The sequence below is a fragment of the Furipterus horrens genome, unplaced genomic scaffold (assembly GCF_987537825.1).
Source record: "Furipterus horrens unplaced genomic scaffold, mFurHor1.1.pri manual_scaffold_1, whole genome shotgun sequence".
In the NCBI taxonomy this organism is placed as follows: Eukaryota; Metazoa; Chordata; class Mammalia; order Chiroptera; family Furipteridae; genus Furipterus; species Furipterus horrens.
In genome coordinates this window covers 212,153,916-212,177,152 of record NW_028327171.1, presented here as the reverse complement: position 1 = coordinate 212,177,152, position 23,237 = coordinate 212,153,916, and the positions used below count along the sequence as shown (strand labels likewise).

The following is a 23,237-nucleotide window of genomic DNA, read 5'->3' as shown; positions in this document are numbered from 1 at the left end:
TTCTTAATCCTGGTACCTTTCCCCCCATTCCCACCTTCCTCCTCCTCCCTGATAACTCTCCTTATGATCTCCATATCTGTGATTTTGCTTCTGTTTCAGTTGTTTGCTTAATTTTGTTTTGTTTTAAGATTCAGTTGTTGGTAGTTGTGAGTTTGTTGTCATTTCACTGTTCAGAGTTTTGATCTTCTTTTTCTTGAATAAGACCCTTTAACCTTTTGTGTAGTAATGGCCTGGTGATGATGAGCTCCTTCAGCTTTCCCTTGTCTGGGAAGCACTTCATCTGCCCTTCCATCCTAAATGATAGCTTTGCTGGAGGTTGTTGGTTTTCATCACTTTGAAATCTTCTTGCCAGTCCTTTATTTCTTGCCTGCAAAGTTTCTTTTGAGAAATCAGCTGACAGTCTTATGGGAACTCCTTTGTAGGTAACTCTGCTTTTCTCTTGCTGCTTTTAAAATTCTCTCTTTATCTTTAACCTTTGGCGTTTTAATTATGAAGTGTCTTGGTGTGGTCCTCTTTGGGTCTAGCTTGTTTTGGATTCTCTGTGCTTCCTGGACTTGTATGTCTATTTCCTTCTTCAAATTAGGGGATTTTTTTTACATTTTTTCAAATAAGCTTTTAATTTCTTGCTCTTGTCTCCTTCTGGCATCACTATGATTAAGATGTTGGCACTTTGGAGATGCCCCAGAGTCGTCTTATTCTCTCCTTGTTTTTTTGAATTCTTGTTTCTTCATTTCTTCATTCTGGCCTGCTGACTGTTTATTTCTTCCTTATGTTCCAATTCATTGATTTGAACCCGGGCTTCCTTCTCTTCACTATTGGTTCCATGTGGATTTTTCTTTATTTCATATACTGTAGCCTTCATTTCTTCCCTTATGTGTTTGCTGTACTCAGTGAGTTCTCTGAGCATCCTTCTCGCCAGTGTTTTGAACTCTGCATCTGATAGGTTGGCTGTCTCTGTTTTGCTTAGATCTTTTTCTGGAGTTTGGATCTGTTCTTCTACTTGGGCCATATTTCTTTGTCTCCTCAATTTGGCAGCCTCCCTGTGTTTGTTTCTGTGCATTAGGTAGAGCTTCTTTGACTTCCTGTCCGGGTGCACCTGTTATGTTGTAAGGGGCCTTAGGTATTCATCAGTGCGAGGTGACCCATTTCACTTCTGTGGTGTTGTATGTGGGTAAGGGGTCAAGAAGGGAACAATGCTACTTGCTTAGCACTCGCCCCTTTTCCAGTCACTCACCTACTTTCTGCATGTGACTGGCACCCCTCTAGCTGATGCCTTGGTAGTGGTTCCCAGAGTGGGTGGGCTTGCGTACATTCTAGAACCGTGGGACCCTCTAAACCGACCCTTCTGAGAAACAGGCAGTTTTTTTTTACCGCCCCAAGCCCCACTGGTTTCCACAGCCAGAAGCTATGAGGCTTTATTTTCCAGGTGCCGAAACCCTGGGCTGTGTGGCCTAGCCTGGGTTTGGAATCGGTCCCCACATGTCCCTACGGGCTTTTATCTGCCACACATGAATGTAGTACCAGCTGTTCTTCTGCCGTTGCCACACCTGGTCCTCTCCATCCAGCTCCACTCTTTCTACCTGCCTGCATGAATATTTCTTCTTTAAATTCTTAGTTGTTGGGCTTCCATACAGTTTAATTTTCTGGTGGTTCTGGAGGTTTTTTATTTTGAGATTGGTTGTGATCCTTCTTATGGTTGTGCGAGGCGGCAAAGGGTGTCTGCCTACGCCTCTGTCTTCACCAGCATTTATCTCTGCACATTTCTGATGTTTTAAATTCGTATCGCCAACTGTGTGTGAGAGTGCTGTGTGCTAAGAAATAAGAATTTGGGCTTTAGCTCACTGTCATCTTCAAACTTTCTCTTTTATTGCTACTGAGTGATTTTAAATAAACATCTATGAACCCTTTATAATATGTGATAGGTTACTTTTCATTTTTTGAATTTATTTTAGTGAAGTAGCTGTTAATAAAGATGAATACACTTGAAAGTAGACACACAACAATACCAAAGTATACCAGGTTTTTATGATTCTGCGCTGGCTGAAGGAATCAGGAGCTAGTTATTGAGAATATACCCATTGTTAATTAATTCTCTTTATTACGTCCAATTTTTCCAGAAGCAAAATGACCCTATTAAATGGTTTTAAATTGAACTCCTCATGTCTGCTAATAGTCATGTTATTTGGTGCTCTTTTCTTCCTTTTATGAAGGAAAAAGGAGTGTTTCTGAAAACCCTTTGAAATAGATTTGACATGTAAATAAATAGATACTTAATATAATTGTTACCACTTTTTATTTTATAAAAAATTGGGAAAGGTCAATCACAGTCACCCATTGACACCTGTATATGTAATTGAATTGTAGTGATTTTTCTGGATATTTACCCTTGTTTAAGGTATTGGTTTGTGTACCTTGTTTGTATTGGTTTTCCTATTCCCATTTATTGTCTGTAGGAATATGACAAAAAGTATAAGTAAAAATTAAGGTACTTAATAGTCTAGAAAAATTAATACTTAAAGCTCAGGTATTATATTTTCTTTTTAAAACATAAATGGATTTTTTTAAGTTTTTTTTTTTTTCCTTTAAATTTTGACCAATTTTCAAAATTTAGGTGAGTGCTTATACTGTTTTTTTTTTCTCTCCTTAAATTCCAGGTCAGTAGGCATGTTTTGTAAAGAGCCATGAAGTAAATATTAGTTTTTACTGACCACATACAGTCTTTGCACATCCTCTTTCATTATAACACTTTTAAAAATGTAAAAACCATTTTTAGTTTGGGGGGTGTACAAAAAACCAGTTGGATTTGGTCTGTAGTGTAAAGTTTATTGACACCCACTCTAGAATAAAAATTTTAAGGATTTCTTATAGTCAGATGATTTGGGTTCATATGTGATGGATAGCCAATCAAAATTAAGTGGAAATCTGCCCACATGACTGGTAAAGCCAAGAGATGTGCTAGCTCCATTCAGGCTCGGCTAGATCCAGGAGCGCAAATGAAGATGGCCCGATTTGTCCCAAGCCTTGTGACTTAACGATCCTCCCAAAGAATACATCAGCCTGTAAGAAAGCCGCTTACATCTCCTTGTGTTACATCTCTGCCTTCCCTTGAATGAATCATTGGTGGAGGAGGGAGGGGCTGGTGGTTGTAGAATTGTAATGGGAGATGATCGAAATGGTCTGGCCAGTTTGAGTACCACGCATAGTAGGAGTATACTGGGAATGACTGTTCCACCACTGTCACGTGGGGAAGGGCTAGGAGCTAGCTCCTTAGGGAATTTAAAAAAAAGAAAAGGGTTGCTGGGCATAATGCAGCAGATACCTACTTGGTCATCTTGGTCATCTTTTAATGTGACTTTAAAATTAATGTAAATTGGAGAATGAAAACAGTCATGCATTTGAAGGATGGCATTATTCGCTGAATGAAGGTGTTAGTTCAATGTTTTCCTCCCCTTCTGGTTGATTTTCAAACAACTTTGTCAGATACATTGGTATTCATGTTTACTTTGACTCCTTATACAGGAGAAGAAAAAAGGGATCTTTAGGAAACGATAAAGTTTACTTAATTATTGCATTCCTAATACTTTATCATGAGGGCACTATATTTTCATTGTAAGACTTTGTAATAGGTCTGATGTATGTGTAATACCTTATCAAAGATTAGCATACCTGTAACAGATCATGTGAGAATTAAAAGTGGAATAAAAGCATGGCAGTGAATCTGTACTGCCCAGTTGTATATTGCTACTTTCAAAGTAACAACACAATTAAGAGTGGAAATCTTACCTTTCCAAGGATTGGAATTGTTTCACCTTTGGTGACGCTGTAGTGAAGTAGGTAATCGTGTTACTAGTGCTCATTTCTAATGCAAATGACAAAGTTGGAATCATTTCACAGTTTTATAATATAATGAGAAATACTTTTTAAAATTTCAAGTGTAAAAGGAAAATCAATGACAAGTAGAAGGTACACCTAAGAACATCTTAACCATTTTTACACTACTAAGGGTCCAGAGGTAAGATATGTAAGGCCTGAAATACATTGAATTTTAAGAAATGTTTATATTTAAAACCCAAGTTTACAATTAGATATGTGAGAGGTTTAGTTAACTTTATATTTCAAATGTCGTACTTTGCAAAAGGATTCGTTTTTTTTTTTTAAAAGATGAAGCCCTGCATTTTGAGTAAATCAGTTTGGGGTTTAGGAATACTTGGTCAAAAGAAAAAAAAGAGTAAGAAGTATCGTAGAAGAAAATATCAGTTAGGACTTTACAAGGACTACTGACTGCCAGTTTCAGCTGTGTCCAAAGGAATAAAGATTATAGGAGTTCATTGGTGGGAATAGGTTTGTGTAATCATATACCAATATAATAAGATCAGGAAGCTTTGATAGAAGTAATATGTCTACCTTTATACCTCACTTCATTACATAAAGGCTTTGTGGATAAGAATATATTATTCTGACCAATGATATCATGATTGCTTTTCAGAGTGGCACCATAAACAATGAAAATACAGTTTTACTGCATTACAGAGCCGAGAGAGAGAGAGAGAGAGAGAGAGAGAGAGAGAGAGAGAGAGAGAGAGAGAGAGAGAGAGAGTTCATTCATCATGTGTATTCCCACGCACCTGTGTTCTAATTGGTTTTCAGCAGATTGTAGGATTACACTTACCATGCTTCCTCTTCTATTAAAATACTCCTTGTTTGACCAACAGAATGAAGAAAACATGTTTTAATTCTACAAAAATACTCTATTTTTTATAGTTTTAAAGTTTTCTTCTTCTTTTTTTTGCTATACAAATATATTGCTTAAAGATTTCTAAACGAACCAGTAAAGCAAAATTTTTAACATTTAGCCAGAAATATATTGAACATGTAATAAATTGTTCTGCTTCAGAATAAGCTTGGGAATTGTATAGTTTGCACCTCTAAGCAAGTCAGTTAGTATTTTTGTGTCTGAAAAATAAGAATTACAACTTTATACCTGAAAATGCTTTTTTGAAAAATTCCATAGCCCATCTAAAACTTGAAGATAGTGTATTCTAGCATCGTCAATTTGCTGAATGGCCAGAAAAGAAGGTTAAAGTATTCATGCTTTCTAGGAAGTACTTGATTTAACAAACTGTTTCAGCTTCAACTTTCCTTTTTCTCGGAATTTGTATAGTTCTTCCAAGAAAGAATTTACTTGATTTGTTTATATGTCCTAATAAGTTTCTACCAGTTTTAACAATATGTGACATGTTCTCTTGTTCTAGCCTTTGGGGCAGAGTATGTAAAAGCTAGTTTGTCATCCTGATCTCAGGCATGTTACAAACGGTTAAACCTCTTTTCCACTAGAGAGCATTCATTACATGTGGCAGTTCGTTTACCGTGGGATTACCTTTGAGACAATGAAATGTTTAGGGTTATCTCCTAGCTTATCAGGGTAGATGGTGTCCGTGTCAGTTAGCCTGGCAGTCATTTTACATTGTGGTATGATTATGACATCAGTTATAAATATTTTTTGTACCACTCTGTTGTTTGGTTCTTCTCTGCCTTATTTCTCTGAAATTTAGCACAGTTCTCTTTAACATCAATGATTGATAGAGTTCATGCACATACTCAGAGAAATCCCATACCATATCACTCCACAGTAAAAAGGAATGGACTTATATAGCCGACAACATGAATTTATCTCCAAAACACTGTGTAATTAATTTGTATGAAATTTTAGAATAGGCAGTAGCAACAGAATAGCAGATCATTGGTTGCCAAGGGCCTGATGTGTTGGGGAGGTTAACTGCAAGGGGCATGAAGGAACTTTTTAGAGGAATGGAAATGTTCTGTGTCTTGATTGTGGTGTTGCTTATATGGGTGAATACATTTGTCAAAACTCATTGAACCCATGCACTTAAAATGAGTATCTTTTATCATATTGAAGACTTTGTTTAAAAGAAAGTTAAACATTAAAGTTGAAAATAAAATAGGTCATGAGTAATGAAATGTAGAAAAAGGTTTAGTTAAAAAGGATACTGTCAACCTCAAATTAGCAATAGAGCAGTAGTCCACAGTCCATTAAGTTGAGTATTTTATTTTGAGTGCCGATGAATAGATGTAAAAATTTGTGCTCATGTCCATTACTGTATCACGGTATGTATAAAGACACTTTAGTATTACATGAGCTAATTCAGTGAAAGTAATACAAGGGTTTTTAAGGTGCTTTATAAATGAAAGCACTTTGTTTTTTGCAGTTTTTAAATGTAATATGCATTTGTATATTTTTCTCTCTAAATTGTACATTTTTTAGTCCTTTACAACTTAGTCACACAATTGAGATAGATAGGTCTAACTTAATATTTTCTGAAATATTGAAAGTAATTTCTGAATTCTTTAAACATTAAAAAATAGTGATTCTAAATACCTGAATATATTAAGCTACCTTTATAATCTGCTTAAATGCCATGTCCAGTGAAGGTGACTGTGCAAAGATAAAATATTATAGGCTATCAGGCATAGATTTGTGATCACATCAAATAATTCTGGCAATATGCTATATAAAACTTAACCTAAAAATAAAATATAAACTTAAACCTTAGGCTGATCTTCTTGACCCACTGAGAGTTTTATTCTTTCATCTTTATGCCAGTTTCAGGAGTGTAGACCACCTTTCACAAGTCATTGGGTGGGGGTTGGGGGGCTAAAAGGTGTATGGTTTAGATTTCTAAATGGTAATGCCTGTCGGAACATACATTTTGTTTTTATAATTTCTGTTTTGTCATTGAAGTTCTTGAATAGCTTAGTTTTCACTTGACAGCTTTCATTATATATGGTATAAGTACCATCCCAAGTTTTAAATTAAGAGTCTAAAAGGTCAAGAAGATCTAGAATCCTCTTTACCACCTCTTTCCCAGGCCTTTTATTGGTGTTTTTAACAAAATCAAGAGTATTTTATCTCTTCACTTTAAATTCAGTGAAGTTGTCAAAAATTAAAACTTCCTGGGATTTGGAGAATTGTTATTGTATAATTAGTTGAAAAAGTTAACCTCTATTTAGGTTGATGCTACAGTTCTAATGGAAATACGCTTGTTGACTTTGCAGGCCATTCGGTGTTGGAGACCTTCGTTTAGATAGAGTACCCTGCCCAGTATATCATCATATATGATAACATTGGTGGGGTAGGGTAAATGGATGCTCTGATGGCTTCCGCATTGTTCAAAAAATAGTAACAAACTTTACTTAAATGTTATACCTTTTTAGAATTTGTTGCTCTGTGAAAGTATTCCTTAACTTCCAGAATAGCAAGTAAAGTTTACTTGATTGACTTCCCTTCTCCCCCATTATACAGTATTCTATACATTGGACACTCTGATAATCTTAGTTGAAGTTTATATTCCTTGCTGACAGGGTGGTGTAAAGAAAAGAAAAGCATTTTGTAGTCTCACATCCTTATTGATGAACCATATGTAAACTAGGTGAAGCGGGACAGGGTAAAGATAATGTCATAAAGTGATAAATGGCATTTAGTAAAGTTCTCAAATACGTAGCATATACAAAAAAAAAATGTCTTGGCTTTAGTTAGTGGAGAAAAGTAGTGGAACAGTGTAGATGTGGAAGGAACTTAAAAAGGGATGGTTTGAGAGAAGAGGGGCTGTCATTCATGGGCAAGGTTGGGCCAAAATGAGAGGATTTATTTTGAATGGGAAAGCCACGTACGGAGCACAATAACTTCCTAGTATGCCCAGGCTCGGTAAAGGCAAACTCTGGAAGGACACCTCGCAGACGGCTAGAGGGGCCGTGGCAAGATTCCATGGGCTTTCTAGACCAGGATGCTGACCTGAAGAACTCAGTAATTTTTAAAAGATAACTTTTCTTTTTAACATTTTACTTCTGCATCTCACATGTATAGGTTTAAGAAGATCCACCAAGAAGCGCAGTGAATCCCCACCTGCTGAGCTCCCCAGTTTGAGGCGGAGCACACGCCAAAAGACCACGGGCTCCTGTGCTAGTGCCAGGTAAGACCTCGGGTGTGTCCAGGGTATGATTAGTTCATCGGCTGTGCTCAGTGGCCAGCAAAACCATTAGTTTTGTAAGTTTTTAAAAATTAATAACATTTTCACTTGAATAAAGAAGCATATTTTAATATAACTTATTATTTTTATCATTTCTTCCCCAACATTTATTTACATGTTTTTGCTAAGTTTTAATCATACTAGTTTTTTGGTAACACTTTTATCCGTTACCTTTTTTGTTGTTGCTACATTGTTCTTACAGAATTATTGCCAAATAGTTGGACATTTGGTTGTTTTTGGAGTTCAGTCTACCAGATAAATCTCTGATGAGCATCTCTAGGCAGATTTTAGGTTCTTTTTAAAGGGAGTGTGATGAATGGATCAGAGGTGATGCCTGTTTTAATGGCTGTAATGTTGTCTAATTAGTTTCTAAACGTGTTGGCACCAGTTACTGAGTTTAATGGGTGAGTGGGAGAGATGTACTTAATCTTCATTTTGTGTTACCGCACCTGCCCCGCAAGGAAAAGTATGCGTTCTGTTTGTGTTCTTTCACATCTCTGGTTTCCGTTGCTCCCAGTTGCTGACTGGGAGCCCCCTTTCAGAAAACCGGCTACCTTTAATGTGATACTGTGTATTGTTGACTCATATTTCACATACTTTTATTACCTGATTGGAAATCCTAGGTTAATGTTACAAATCTTTTTTCTTGCAGTTTCATTCCCACATTTTCAAGCTTGGTCGTCAGTTGGTCAAGTCCTCTTATGCTGCTAACTGTTCGCAGGCACATAGGATTTTTCTTTCATTTCCATGCAGTTTGTTCTTGCTACTAAATGTGCCAGAATGGTGTTAGTTTGCCTTTTCTCTTGTCTCACTCGTGTTAGTAAAAAGGCTTAATCGGCTTTGGCTGCTGTTGGCAGTGCGCACAGGAGAGATGGGAGGAAACTATGCCTTGTTGCCTGTAAGTCATTGAGAAAAGGACTCTGACCACTTTAATCTCTGCTTTTTAAATTTATTTTCTAGTTCTGTCTAGATTGTTTGTTTAAAATATCTGGAGTTAGTACACCTATTTGCTTTGGAGGTTTCTTGGCAGTACAGTATTCTTTATTGTACAGTGATCCCTCACTTATCTCAGGTATTACGTTCTAGAACTGCCGCGATAGGTGAAAATCCGTGAAGTAGGAACCTTACACTTAACTTTAGTATTTATATATATTTTAAGGCTTTATAAACCCTTCCCACACACTTACAAACCGTTCCCACTCCCTTATTAACCTCTCGCACACTTTTATAAACACTACTTATGTTCTTAAACACATTCTACACTCTTAAACCTACGTCACTTTAACATACGTATATAGTACCGCAAAATCCCACAATATAGCGAAAAATCCGCGATAAATAATTAAATGTAATATTTTTTAAAATCCCGAGATACAGTGAGGCCATGGTAAGTGAACCACGATATAGAGAGGAACTACTGTTTTTAACTTCATTGCACTTTGTAGATACTGTGTTTTTTACAGTTTGAAGGTTGTAAAAAGATTGCACCACCAGTTGTAAAAAGATTACAACTTGCTGAAGGCTCAGATAGTGGCTCGCATTTTTTTTAGCAACGGAGTATTTTTTAAAACATTTATTGATTATACTGTTACAGTTCCAATTTCCCCCCACTTTGTCCCCCCCTCTGTCTGGTACCCCCATTCCCTCCAGCAATCTCTCTGCCCCTTAGTTCATGTCCATGGGTCGTGCACAGTAGTTCTTTTGGCTTCTCCATTTCCTGTACCACTGTTAACATCCCCCTGTGTATTTTGTACCTGCCAGTTAGGGTTCTTATTTCCTGCACTTTTCCCCCATTTCTCCCTTCCCCCTGTCAGATGATAACCCTCCTAATGATCTACATCACTATGATACTGTTCCTGTTCTAGTTGTTTGCTTAGTAGTTTTTTGTTTGTTTGTTTGTTTTGGATTCAGTTGTTGGTAGTTGTGAGTTTGTTATTTTAATGTTCATAGTTCTGATCTTTTTCTTAAATAAGTTCCTTTAACATTTCATATAATAATGGCTTGGTGATTACAAACTTTCAGTTTTACCTTGTCTGGGAAGCACTTTATCTGTCCTTCCATTATAAACGATAGCTTTGCTGGATAGAGTAGTCTTGGTGGTAGGTCCTTGCTTTTCATCACTTTGAATACTTCTTACTAGTCCTTTCTTGTCCGCAAAGTTTCTTTTGAGATATCAGCTGATAGTCTTATGGGAACTTCTTGGTAGGTAACTGTTTTTCTCTTGCTGCTTTTAAGATTCTCTCTATCTTGAACCTTCTGCATATTTTTTATAATGTGTCTTGATATGATCTTCTTTGGTTCCAACTTGTTTGGGACTCTGTGCTTCCTGGACTTGTAAGTCTTATTTCCTTGACCAAATTAGGGGAGTTTTCTTTCATTAATTTTTTTTCAAATAATTTTTCAATTTCTTGCATATCCTCTTCTCCTTCTCTCATCCCTATGATTTTGATGTTGGCACATTTGGAAATGTCCCTGAGGCTCCTTATACTATCCTTGTTTTTTGTTTTTCTTCTTTAAATTCTTTTTCTTCTTGCTATTTTGGTCAAATGCTTATTTCTTCCTTATGTTCCAAATTGTTGATTTGAATTCCGGCTTCCTCCATTGTTGGTTCCCTGTGAATTTTTCTTTATTTCATTTAGTGTAACCTTCATTTCTTCCCTCATGCTTTTATTGTACTCAGTGAGTTCTCTAAGTATCCTGGTCAGCAGTTTTTTGAACTCTGCATCTGGCAGGTTGGCTATCTCTGTTTTGCTTTGTTCTTTTTCTGGGGTTTTGTTCTATTCTTTCATCTGGGCCATATTTCTTTGTCTTCTCAATTTGGCAGCCTCCCTGTGTTTGTTTCTGTGCATTAGGTGGAGCTGCTTTGAGTCTCCATCTTAGTAGCGTAGCCTATTGTAGAAAAGGCACCTCTCTGGATGTATGTGGCTTCTTTAAATCCTAGGTTGTCGGACTTCCATACAGATCAATTTTCTGACGGTTCTAGGTGTTAATTGTTCTGAGGTCTAGTTGTAATTCTTTCTGTCCTTGCACGAGGAGGCGAAGCATGTTTACCTACACCTCCATCTTGACCACAAGAGCCTCTAAATGCTTGCTGTCAACCCCTCAAGCATGCAAGTGCTCCAGGTGATGCCTGAGAGCCCTCATCTCTTCTGTTCACTGTTCACAATGAAGTATTTTTAAGTTACGATTATGTACATTGTTTTTTTAGACATAATGCATCCGCACACTTAATAGCAGTATAGTGTAAACATAACTTTTATATCGACTGGGAAACCAAAAATTCATGGGATTTGGTTTTTTTCAATATTTGCTTTTTTTTTTAAATCTGGAATTGAACCCACAGTATCTCTAAAGTGTGCCTGTACTTTTTCGAGGACCCTTGAGAATACTTCTTAGTTCTTCAGAGCTTTTGTCCTACTTTGGCCCAAATTTTGAATACCGTTTATGCAAGGTTTATAATCTGAGACATAAACTGAATTTACTGTGGTTAAAAATTATTTTAAGTTGTATGTGAAGTCAGGTAATCTAGTGTCTTGTCTTTTTCTGCAGCCTCCTTGTCCTTAGGATCGCTTTTTTAGTGCACGTGTAATTACTCACAATTATACACGGTCATTCTGTGCACGGGCTCTCGCTACCGGCCTGGAGTGCTCCTCCTCTCAAGCTTCTTTGGAATTAGTTGAGGTTCCTCAGCTATTTGTGTTTGTAGTCTGCTCCAGCTGTGTCTCTTTCTCTGTTTAGATTAACACTCCTTGGTGGCAACAACCAAAGTGTTCAGCAGTGTGTATGTGTCACGTGGTTGGTGCAAATTAAGTGTTAAATAAATGAATTAATTTGAATCCCATTAATTTGTAGGCTGGCAAATTGTGTTTGGAATGAGCTGTTTCCTATGAAGGAGAGATTAACCAAATAAACTCCTGTTTAGAGTGGGTGTTTTTACTAATTGGAAGAACAAACTCTCCTAGTACTCTTTGATAATTCAGAGCCTCATTCCCATGTCTGCTGCTTTCTTGTTCTATAGGAGGTAGCATCTGATTTCACTGTAGTTTAAATTTAGTCTAAAACATTTCTTTAGCAGTAGGTTTCTTTATTTCCTAAGGTAATTTGGAGAGCTGCTTTTAAAATCATACCAATTTGTAATAATTTGGGAAAGTCTTTTTTTCTACCTGTTTTTCTGTCAAAATAGGGAAAAAGTCATCATTAATAAAATACAATTTGCTTAATGGAAAATGACCGATCATTGTTCTTTCAATATCTTATACTGTGCCTTAACCCTAAACAAGGGTCTTCCCAAATTTCATGTGTTTATTTGTAAATATTAAATCTTTAATTCTTTATTTTAAAGGATGGAGCTATGGTCCATTACTAAGGTAGTTTATTTTTTGATTTACAGAATCTGAAACTTAGGTGATGGGAATGTTCCCCACCTTCTTACCTCTTCCCCTCCCCCCTTTTGTCAACTATCAGTTTGAAATTCTGTATATTGATCTACCATTTACCCTGGAAGTAGTTTCTATTATAAATGAATTGATTTGTCTCTATAGGAGTCACTTCTTCATTTAGTTGGAAGTATCTAAAAATTGCATCTTTCTGTAAGGATGACAGCAGCTCATAGCAACACAAAAGCTTGTATTGTGATTGTGATATAACTTGGAAGAATTTTAAACGTACAGAGTCTTGGTTGTTACCCATAGTGATTTTCTGCAACAATTTTTATGTAAGAAGAAGAAACTGGCTTTGTGCTCCATGCATTGGAGCTTTGTCCTGTGTGTTCATTGCTCCTGGTCACTGGTAGTGCTGCCTATGATGGCATTTTTCTGTTGTAGTCGGCGAGGCTCTGGCCTGGGCAAAAGAGGAGCAGCTGAGGCTCGTCGACAGGAGAAAATGGCAGACCCTGAGAGCAACCAGGAGACTGTCAACTCTTCAGCTGCTCGGACAGACGAAGCTCCCCAGGGAGCTGCAGGTAGAGTGGCACTTCCTAACCCTAAAATGCGTTATGTATCTTACAGAGTTATTTGAAGATGAATTACTTTTTATACCGAATTTTTGGAAGAGGGGGGGACAGAAAAATACTAGATGTTTATCATCAGGTAGACTTTTTGTCCTCTTGTTTCACTTTATAAGTTTGGTGTTTTTTGATTGTTGGATTCAATTGTTATTGTTGTTGAATTCTTCTCCAAATCCAAATGTGTACTGATTACATTCAAAGAGCTTTTAGGAGGGAGTCTCTTTCACTTTAAGCTTCTTATAAATTGATGACTGTAATAATAGTTATTGATTGTTTGAAAATTTAAATTTATTATAAAACGGTAAGGATATTACTTAATTCACTTCATACATAAATTTATTTAGAATGTTGTAATGTCTAAAAGTTAATAAGTACTCAGTTTGAATCTTAAGCAATGCTATCTCTTGAAGTTGAAAAAGTATTCCCCACATTGCCTCAAAAATCTGGGGTGGGCTTAGTTTTGGACTTCATGAGAACTGTGCACCCCTTTGTAGTGCTGATACGATCTTGGAAATGCTAGAGATGCTGAAGTGGAGAATCAGGTCTGAAGAAAGCAGCTCAGTTTTGCAGTTTCCCTCCCCAATTACCTTTGTTTAGTGCCTACAAATCAGATAGCCACCATGTCGCCTGCTTCCAGGGCCCGTTAAAGGCATAATTACCTTCCTAACAACATTCTTCTGGCTTTTCTCAGAAGTTGTCCTGACACTAAATTCCCTGTAGTGTCGCCTGTATTTAGACGCAGGTATCTGGTGAGCCCTTCCTGGTCCTGTCCCCTAGTATTGAATTCTTTCAGTATGCTCACATACGGTCTTTGCTTTCTGCCTAAGAGGTGGCATTTGTTAAAGGTTAAAAACTTGAAGCTTCATACTAAAATGACTGTGTTCTGATTTAAACCACGAATTTTCTCTATTATTTGTATCCAACTGTATGTTGGAAACTGACACGGTGTTCTGAAGACAGGACAAGACTAGGTGGGAGAGATGCCAATTTAAACAAAGACTGACACCTCTTAAAATCTGGCATTGGATTTTCTCTGCTGGTAGTCTTTATTTTTATATTTGTGTCAGGGGACAGATCTTGTGTGTGTTGCCCAAGGAGATTTGATGCCCTGACTAAAGAACTTTGTTGTTAACTCTTATTAATTGACTACATTTTCTTACCTGCATGACCCTACAAGCAGCAACCCACAGGCTAGGCTAGTTTGATTCATCTAAATTTGTAAAAGCTTATGTACAGAGAGCTCCAGTAAACAGATACTTAACACCTGCCATCAAAGGGCTGGCCACGGATCTTTTTCTTTGGGTCTAGTAACTGATTTCTGTCAAAATAGGTACTCCACCTCCATTAAAAATCAAAATACCTGTTCCTCTTCTTCTAGAGGTTTTGTGGCTCTCTTTAAGGTTGGGCCCCTGCTATTATAGTCTCAGCAGCTCTAATAAAAAGTTTTGTCTTGATTAATGTATTTGTGGCAGTGTGATTTGAGATACTCATTATCATATATGTCATTAAAATAGTGTTTAAGAGGTAATTTAAAGGTAAACCTTTAAAATCCCATGTTGAGAGCTGTAGTATGTTTTATAAACCATCTGACACATAGAATTAGAAGAGCAGCATTGCCTGACAAGTGAATTTTTGTTTTTTCTTTAAAAATGTGTGGTTCCAGCGTGTGTGAAAATTTGTCTTTGCTTTTCACATAATAGGAAGAGTTTTAAAGCAAGTTTAAGAGCCTTAAGAGCCATTTTACATTCACGCGTATGTGGTCCCTAATAACAGTATTTGTTAAGAAGATTTCTGCATGATGTGAAAAAGAAGCTGAACTTGAAATAAAAAGTTGTCCTGAAGAATATATTTAAGGAGCTGACTGAGTTCAGTTCTTCAGAGCACAGCTGAGGAAGTTAGACTGCCTGGGTTCAAATCTGTGGTCTTTGTTAGTTGCCTGGCCTTGGGGATGTGGCTGCACAGTCACAAAGCCTCAGTTTTCTCAGGTGTCGGGTGAAGCTTGTCATGCGCCTCTGTGTGGTTGTGAGGGGACCCACAGACCTAGCCTGCATGGAACAGAGTAAGCATTTAATAAATGCCGCCTGTAAGTAGCATTAGAGAGTCAAGTCATGGGCTATCTTTTTCTTCACCAGTAGCTTAGTAGATTTTGCTGAACTCGAGGCCCTTTAGTAAACGTTTCTGGTTGGTCTGTGACTAAACCCATGGGGTTGCTAACATTTTCTGTAAAGGATGAGTAGTTGGTGTTTAGACTTCATATAGGCTGTACTAGAACTGTTCTAGTCAGCTGTGTGGGTGTAGTGTAAAAGCAGCCACAGACAATGTGTAAGTGAATGAGTTTGGCTATGTCCTAATAAAGTTTTATTTACAAATTGATGTGCTGGGCTGGATTTAGCATGTGGGCCAGTGTGCTGACTCCTATTCTAAACCATACCTTTTCCCATGGATAAAAAGAAAAAAAACTTCCCAGTGAAATGATAGAAAATACTTAACGAGGTGTGAAGAAAAGCATTAAGAAAATATACAGTTGTTGGCTGGTATATTAGCATCTCTTTTTCCAGAAAAGCTCTTTAAAGTCACATGTCGCTCTTGTGCCTCTTTAGACATTAATGACAAAAATATTCTTCTGGGCTTGCATGCTGTCATTATCTGTTGATCTTACAGGGCTTAGGCACTTTGGATGGTGCGGTCATACGTAAGTCAGCCATCTGAGTAAAAACATGCTTTAGGGCTCCACAGGCACTGAAAGGAGGAACAGGAAACCCCGATTTTACAGGAATACAGTTTCATTTCCTGGTCAAATTTGTGACAGAGTCAACCTGTTTGCTTATAGAAACTATTGGTCAGGTTAGCACTTGGGGTGGTAGAATCCTTCTGAATCCGAACTCTGCATTCTGTACGTGTTTTGACATCTTAGTTGCCCTTCTTTTTGTACAACAGTGTGTTGCAGTCGTATGTTAGTTGTAATGTATGTATATCTTCAATATTTTGTCCTTGATATGAGTATAATCTTTGCAAACTCTTGAAATTAAAGAAAACAGAAATGATTTTTATCAAGACTACAGTCTAGAGATAAAGCAGACTAAAGAAGGAACACATCTACAGGGAACATTTCCCCCAGATGTCCTGTTTGCTTTCTGTTACGTTTGTGACTGATTGCCAATCTGTTAAGTACCAATAGTGTTAGCATTGTTACCTTCATGGATTTTGGTAGCGGAGTTCAGGACAAAACTTAATTTTAGGAACAAAGGCACGAGGCATCTATCTAGGCCGTGCGTGCATGCAGTGCAAAGGTTGTGTTTTTATGCTTGTGTAACACTAAGTTGAGCCATCTTTTCATAAACGCTGGAGGATGAGGTCTAGAAGAACAGCTTGGTGTGCAGTGGGCAGACATTTAATTGCCTTTATTCACTGTAGTCAATACAACTCGTTTTTCTTTTTAAAGAGAAACCAGGTGTAATGAGTTCAAATGTTCCTGTGTTAACCTTTGCCCCCCCCCCCCCCCCCCAAGCCTCTAGTTCTGTTGCAGGGGCTGTGGGCATGACCACCTCTGGGGAGAGCGAATCGGATGACTCTGAGATGGGGCGATTACAAGGTAAGGACAGTTTTGAGCTTATAACAAACCATTACTGTGGGCTGCCTGTTACTACTCCTTGTTGAAATTAATTCAAGATAGGCTTGTTTGAATATGATCTAGCAATGCCTGTACTTCCAACAACACTTTTTATTTGGTGGTAACTTGATTTGGAATTGGAAAATGGCCTCCTGGCTCCTGACTTTTACTGTTTAACTGGACAAAATCTTACATATTTATCTTGAATGTTTAAAATTTTCTTCCTTATGTTTATGTGTAATAAATTAAGGTACCCAGTAACATAATGCATCTTATATAGAGTGCTTTTTGCCATGTTCTTTTGTATTCTTATATCTTATTTCAAAATGAACGCAAAGTGTGTACATAAACTCCAGGTATTTTAATGTTGTAAGTACTGTTTTAAAAGCAGCTTTATATTTATGCTCTTTATAAGTGGATGGGTATATATTTTTATTGTCTTTAGATGGTTGATTTCCATTGTGTGGCTTACAAGAAACATATTGATAAATTAGTTTCAGATTGCTTTTAAGTTCCTGAAGGAACTAACAACAAACAATCTCTGAGCAGAATCATGAACACAGGTTTCTCAGTTTTTGGAACTTATAAAAAAATAATTTTTCGTGTTTTTAGAGGCTCTCATGACCAATATCTGACTGGAAAAAATATCAGAGGAAGAACAGTGCAAGGGTGTTTAGCGTATAATTTCTTCAAAATAAATATTTACTTTGAGTTGTTCTTGGACTGTTTACACAGTTCCTGCCGGTACACAGATATTTAATATCTCCATAAAACCTTCAGATGCCTTGGAGTTGGCACATGGGTGGCTGTAACTTATATTAATATAATTAATATGAGAGTAATCTTGAAAATTTGATGTAGCTTCTCTTAAAGTTCAAAATGGAAAGTAATGCTGTCTCAGTCACTTACGTGAGATGAGTCAGTTGCGTGACATTTCTAGATGAGCCTCACCGCCCTGACGACTCAGCTGCTCCTGCCCTTTTCTCTCCAGCCCTGTTAGAGGCCCGGGGGCTGCCTCCCCACCTGTTTGGCCCTCTTGGTCCACGGATGTCTCAGCTTTTCCACAGAACAATTGGAAGTGGAGCTAGTAAGTAAATGCTTTGAAGTTTGCTCTCCTGACCCCAAATCCTTAACCATTAGTTAAAAGCTGCTTTCATGTTTACCTATTGATGTAAGGAAATTTGCATGTAGGGAAATATTTATGAACTTTAACCTGTTTTTAAAAATAGAACTTTTGCACATTCTTGCCTTAAATTTATAGCAGGATTGACTTTTTTATGAACTATAGAAGAGTAAATAATCTCAAGTTTAATGAAATGATTTAACTTCGGGTGGTGGGCACATAATGTAATATACAGATCATGCATCATAGAAATGTACACCTGAAATCTATATGACCCAATCAGCCAGTAAATTTAATTTAAAAAGGAATCTCATATGATTGTATTGATTATTATAGCATCTGATGGCATGATTTGCATATATTTGAATCTTGAGTTTTTTACAATATAATAAAATTTAACTCAAAAATTTAGTCATAATATGAGCCTGAGGAGAAAGATTTCTCAGCAGAATTACCAGTCCCAGTCACTAGACTCATTTAATCAAATTAATGTATTATAATCCAGAGATCTTGTCATAATATAGCATGACAACAGTGACTTTTAAAGTCTTAATTTCTAACTAAGAATAACTTGCATAATTACAAATTCAGTTAAATTCTTTCTGGTATAGAATACTTTTTTTAGCTTCCTGAAGCAATTAAGCATATTTTAATAATTTCATCAATGATGTTTCCATAGAATCAGTAGGCTAAATTAAGACATATATACACATGGTCACATATGTGTACTTATACTTGAGGGTTTTTCAATATCCTGGCCTTAGTATTTGACAGGAAATTTAAGAAGCAGCTGGTACTTTTGGTTTTGGTTTGTTTTGTTGCCCTGATACTCAGCTTTCAGATAACAGGCCCTATTCAAATGTTCTCTTGAACTCTGAATGTAGATTTTTATTTTGTGTCATGTACTAGGTACTGGGCTTGTCCTGAGTCATGAATAGGGTAATAAGCAGAGTTGTTTTTCACAGGGAGTGTTCATTCTAAAGTGTAACCCTGGCAAGACACAAGACAATTAGACAGTAAACTTTCAGGTGGTATCAGCCCAGTGAAGGAAAACAAAGCACTGGGCACGAGTGTGGGTGGTTGGTGGAAGAATGTAGACAGTAGGCTCATTAGGGAAACCTGAGGCATGATGTTTTGTAAGGACCCCATGCAGTGAGGGAACCGGCACTGCACGGGTCTGAGGGAAGAGCACGTGCTCCTGGGAGGTGGGAATGAGTGGGGTTCTCTGAGAAACGGACGGCAGGGCGGGGCCTGTGGGAAGGGTGGAGGGAGTGTGGCAGAACGAGACGGGATCGGAGAGGTTTCTGCTCGCCCCAGGCTCATGCAGGGCCTGAGCAGGCCAGTAGCGGGTGTGGACCATACGAGAATTTAGAAAAGGAGAATTATGTGGTCTTTCTCCCATTTTTTCCATTTATATCCTCAACCTTATTCTCTCCACTCCTCAGATGATTTTTAAGCCAGTCTTAGGTATCACTTCATTGGCATGTATTTGAATTTGTGGCTATAAAAATAAGGACATAAAAATATTTAGTCTTTTTCAGATTTGAATTTGATTCTTTATTTTCTTTTCCTACTGGGGAAAGACTGCACAAGTCATAGTGTATTCTATTATTAGGAAGCACATAAAGTCTGATTGTCTCCTAAAACATTGACATGAAACTTACTGCCTGGATAGCAGGGCTTACACAGTGATAGTGTACCCCTGTCTGATGATCCACCTTCACTTAACTAGAAGTCAGAGAAGTAATTCAGTAGGAATATATAAAGAATATCTCTCCCAGAGAACAGTTGGTATAGGAAAAATTATTTTCTCTTTATTTACCAGTTTTCAAAAGTAGTTGGCTTTGTATTCTTTAAAGTGCTATTATTGCTGTTTTAGCTGTCGTTGTCAAGAGGATTGACACTTGTTTTAGACATTTTTTGTTGTTGTACTTTAACATGCTTTTTCTGCATCTATTGATATGATCATGTGGTTTTTGTCTTTCATTTTGTTTATGTGGTGCATTACGTTTATTGATTTGCGAATATTAAATCATCCTTGCATCTGTGGGATGAATCCCTCTTGATTGTGGTATATGATCTTTTTAATGTGTTGCTAGATCTGGTTTGCCAATATTTTGTTGAGGATTTTAGCATCTATGTTCATCAGCAATATTGGCCTGTAGTTTTCTTTCTTTGTTGTGTCTTGACCTGGTTTTGGAATTGGTGTAATACTGGCTTCATAGAAAGAGTTTCGGAGTCTTCCCTCTCCTTGGATTTTTTGAAATAGTCTGAGGAGGATAGGAGTTAGTTCTTTCCTAAATGTTTTGTAGAATTCACCTGTGAAGCCATCCGGTCCAGCGCTTTTGTGTGTCGAGAGTTTTTTGATTACTGCTTCAATTTCACTAGTTGTTATTGGTCTGTTCAGGCTTTCTGCTGCTGCTTGTTTTAGACATTTAAGTGATGTTCATTCATGGTTAAAATGTCCCATCATTGGAAGATGATGGAATCCCTTTGAGGTTGGCTTCTGAATCTTTTTGATAAAATCTAAGTAATTTCTGCTTTCCAACATGACAAATTCAGCTCCTTCCTCCACCACTTCCCCCATCTCCCCATTACCTGAAATCAGGCTTTTCTTCTGAGCCCTGATTTTTAAAAAAATATGAAATGGTATTTGGAGCCCACAGTCTGGGCTCTAGGCATATTTATTGCTGCTGGTTGGATCATTGCTATTAAACACTTTTAATGGACAGACATAGGAAATAATTGCACTTTATCTTTTAAAATAAATAATCGTGAGTTCATACTAATACTGCAAATTCAAATTCAGAACTGCAGGGTTTTAGTTACCTTTTATCTTGTATCTTCTCCCATACCAGGAGTTCCCGTTTCTAATGATGATGACAGCCACTTCTTCCCTTGATGTCCCTTTACCCTGATTCCTCGTCCAACACAAATAAACTTGGTTAATTTTATGGCTTGTTCTTCTGTTATTTACTTGAGGAAACAAAAACAAATGCACGTTATCTGCTTTACAAAGTCTTAGGTAACGGGGCTGAACTTGGCACACTTTACCTTGCTTTTCACAATATATTTTGGTGTTCACGCTCCATAGTTGCTGCATATGTAGATTGCAAGAGAGAGATTTCTTTCTTCTTCTTTTTAATTGTTCTATTACAGTTGTCTTACCTTTCTCCCAGAAAGAGAGGTTTCTTTTCCTTTTGTAAAGCACCATAGTGCTACAGTTTATTTAACCAGTTTCCTGTTGAACTGGCTAAATAATTCAGGTTGTTTCCAGTCTTAGCTGTGTTGCATTGAAATAACAGCTTTCCTATTTTTTTCCTGTGTTAGCTATAGGATAGATTTCTAAAAGGGGCATTACTGTTTGCAAAAGTAAGTGCATATAACATTTGGCAAATGTTGTAAATCACCCGCTTTTAGAGTTTTACTGTCTTTACCTTCCTGCCAGTCACATATAACAATAGCGTAGTGTCATTTTTTTTCTTCTGCTAACTTTTTAGTTATATACCCTTATATACTTATTTTAGTGGACCCTAGAGATTATAATGCATATCTTTGGTTTATTGTAGCCTGCTTTATAAAGGTATTTTATCATACCCAAACAGTACAACAACTTTACAGCAGTTTAACTCTTTTTACCTCCTGCTGTTCTTAATGCTGTTGTTTTGTTTTACTTACACGTGTGTTATAAACTAAGACGTAATTGTTATTTTAGAACATCCATATTCTTTTATTTTACTGACATGTGACATTTCGATGCTCTTAATTCCTTACTGCAGTTTTGTTTAGGGTTTGTTTCCTTTTATTCTAAAGAACTAGTTTTTTTCATGATTGCTAGTAATTATTTCTCTCTGCATTTGTTTGAGAAATCCTTGAATATGCAAATTAAGTGCTATAAAATTCCCAGCACTTGTAATGTCTTCTGGTTTTTCTAGTTTCTGTTTAAAAGTCTTACTGTTGCAAGGTAATGTCTTTTTTCTTCGGATTTTAAAATTTGCTTTTTCAAAATGAATTAATTTTTAGTAGTTTGACTGTAGTAGGACTCTCTTTCATTTTTAATTTGCTTGAATTTCACTGAATCTTTGAATCTGTGAATTGATACCTTTCATCAGTTTTGGAAACTTTTTGGCCATTATCTCTTCAAATATTCTCCTTTCGTTCCTTCTGGGACTCATTCTCTGGTTCCATATTTTCTTTTGCCCACTTTGAAAACTTTTCTATTGACCAGCTTTTAAATTCACTAATTCCTTTTTCTGCTGTCTTCTTCAGCGGTTTGTTAAGCCAATTAGTGAATTTTAAATTTATATATTGTGTTTTTCAGTTCTAAACAATTACCTGGTTTTTATTATAGATCCCGGTTCTGTTGAAATTCTTTACATACTTATTCATTTTGTCCATCTTTGCTTATATTTTCAATAATGGGCCAGATAGTAAATATTTTGGCCTTTGTAGACTATGGCGTCTCTGTTTCAGCTCTTCAGCTCTGGCACTGTGGCGTGAAAGCAGACACAGATCAGCTTGGTTGTGTTTCAGTAAAACTTTTATTTATGGACAATAAAATTTATATTTCATTTAATTCCACATCACAAAATATTACCCTTAAATTTTTTTTAGGTAGTTAAAAAATGCAAAAATTATTTTTAGTTCACAGGTTGTACAAAAACAAGCAGAACTCCAGATTTGGCTCTTTATGAAAGATACAATATTTGCCAACCAACCCCTGATTTGCGATCATGGTTTCAAGGTGTGTTCCATGGACTACCGGGTGGTTCCTGAGACCCATAAAGTTTATTTTTTATTTTAATTTTAATTTTTCAATTATACTTGACATTCCATATTATATTAGTTTTCAGGAGTACAGCATAATGGTCATATACATTTATGTAAGTTACAAAGTGATTCCCCAGTTAGTCTTGACACCCACCTGGAATATATAGTTATTACAGTATTATTGACTGTTCCCTGTGCTGTACTTTACATCCCTGTAACTATTTTGTAACTGCCAATTTGTGCATCTTAATCCCTTCCCCTTTTTTCACCCAGCCTCTCAACCCCTCTTCATTCTGGGAACCATCAGTCTGTTTTCTATAAGAGTTTGTTTTTTTACTTTGCTTTCTAGATTCACATAGAAGTGAAACCATACGGTATTCGTCTTTCTCTGTCTTGCCTTCTTTCATTTAGCATAATAACCTCTAGTGGATATTGATGATAATTTTGATGACGCCAAAACGATCTATGTCCTTAGAATTGCCAGCTCAGTGTTTATAAGATATCCAATGGGATATGTGGCCGGTATATTTTTGTTTGTTTGTTTGTTTGTTTGTTTTAAGGTGGTTGTGCTTATATGAATTATTTCATCCTTTAAAAATGAATCTAGAAGTAACTAAGGATTCTCTTGTTTTCATTAGTTCCCTCTCATTTTGTTTTTCCTTCCACGTTATTTCAACACAGAAA

General features: G+C 36.8%; 1 protein-coding gene across 1 annotated transcript in view; it reads left to right on the top strand.

Moving 5' to 3' along the window:
• The window catches only part of TRIP12 (thyroid hormone receptor interactor 12), a 125,042-nt gene that overhangs the window by 53,077 nt on the left and 48,728 nt on the right, over positions 1–23,237 (top strand). The window contains exons 6-9 of the mRNA XM_090284905.1: positions 7,883–7,988; positions 12,869–13,005; positions 16,559–16,642; positions 17,652–17,747. Coding sequence (XP_090141031.1) covers positions 7,883–7,988; positions 12,869–13,005; positions 16,559–16,642; positions 17,652–17,747 — 423 coding nt within the window. The remainder of the gene's footprint in view (positions 1–7,882; positions 7,989–12,868; positions 13,006–16,558; positions 16,643–17,651; positions 17,748–23,237) is intronic.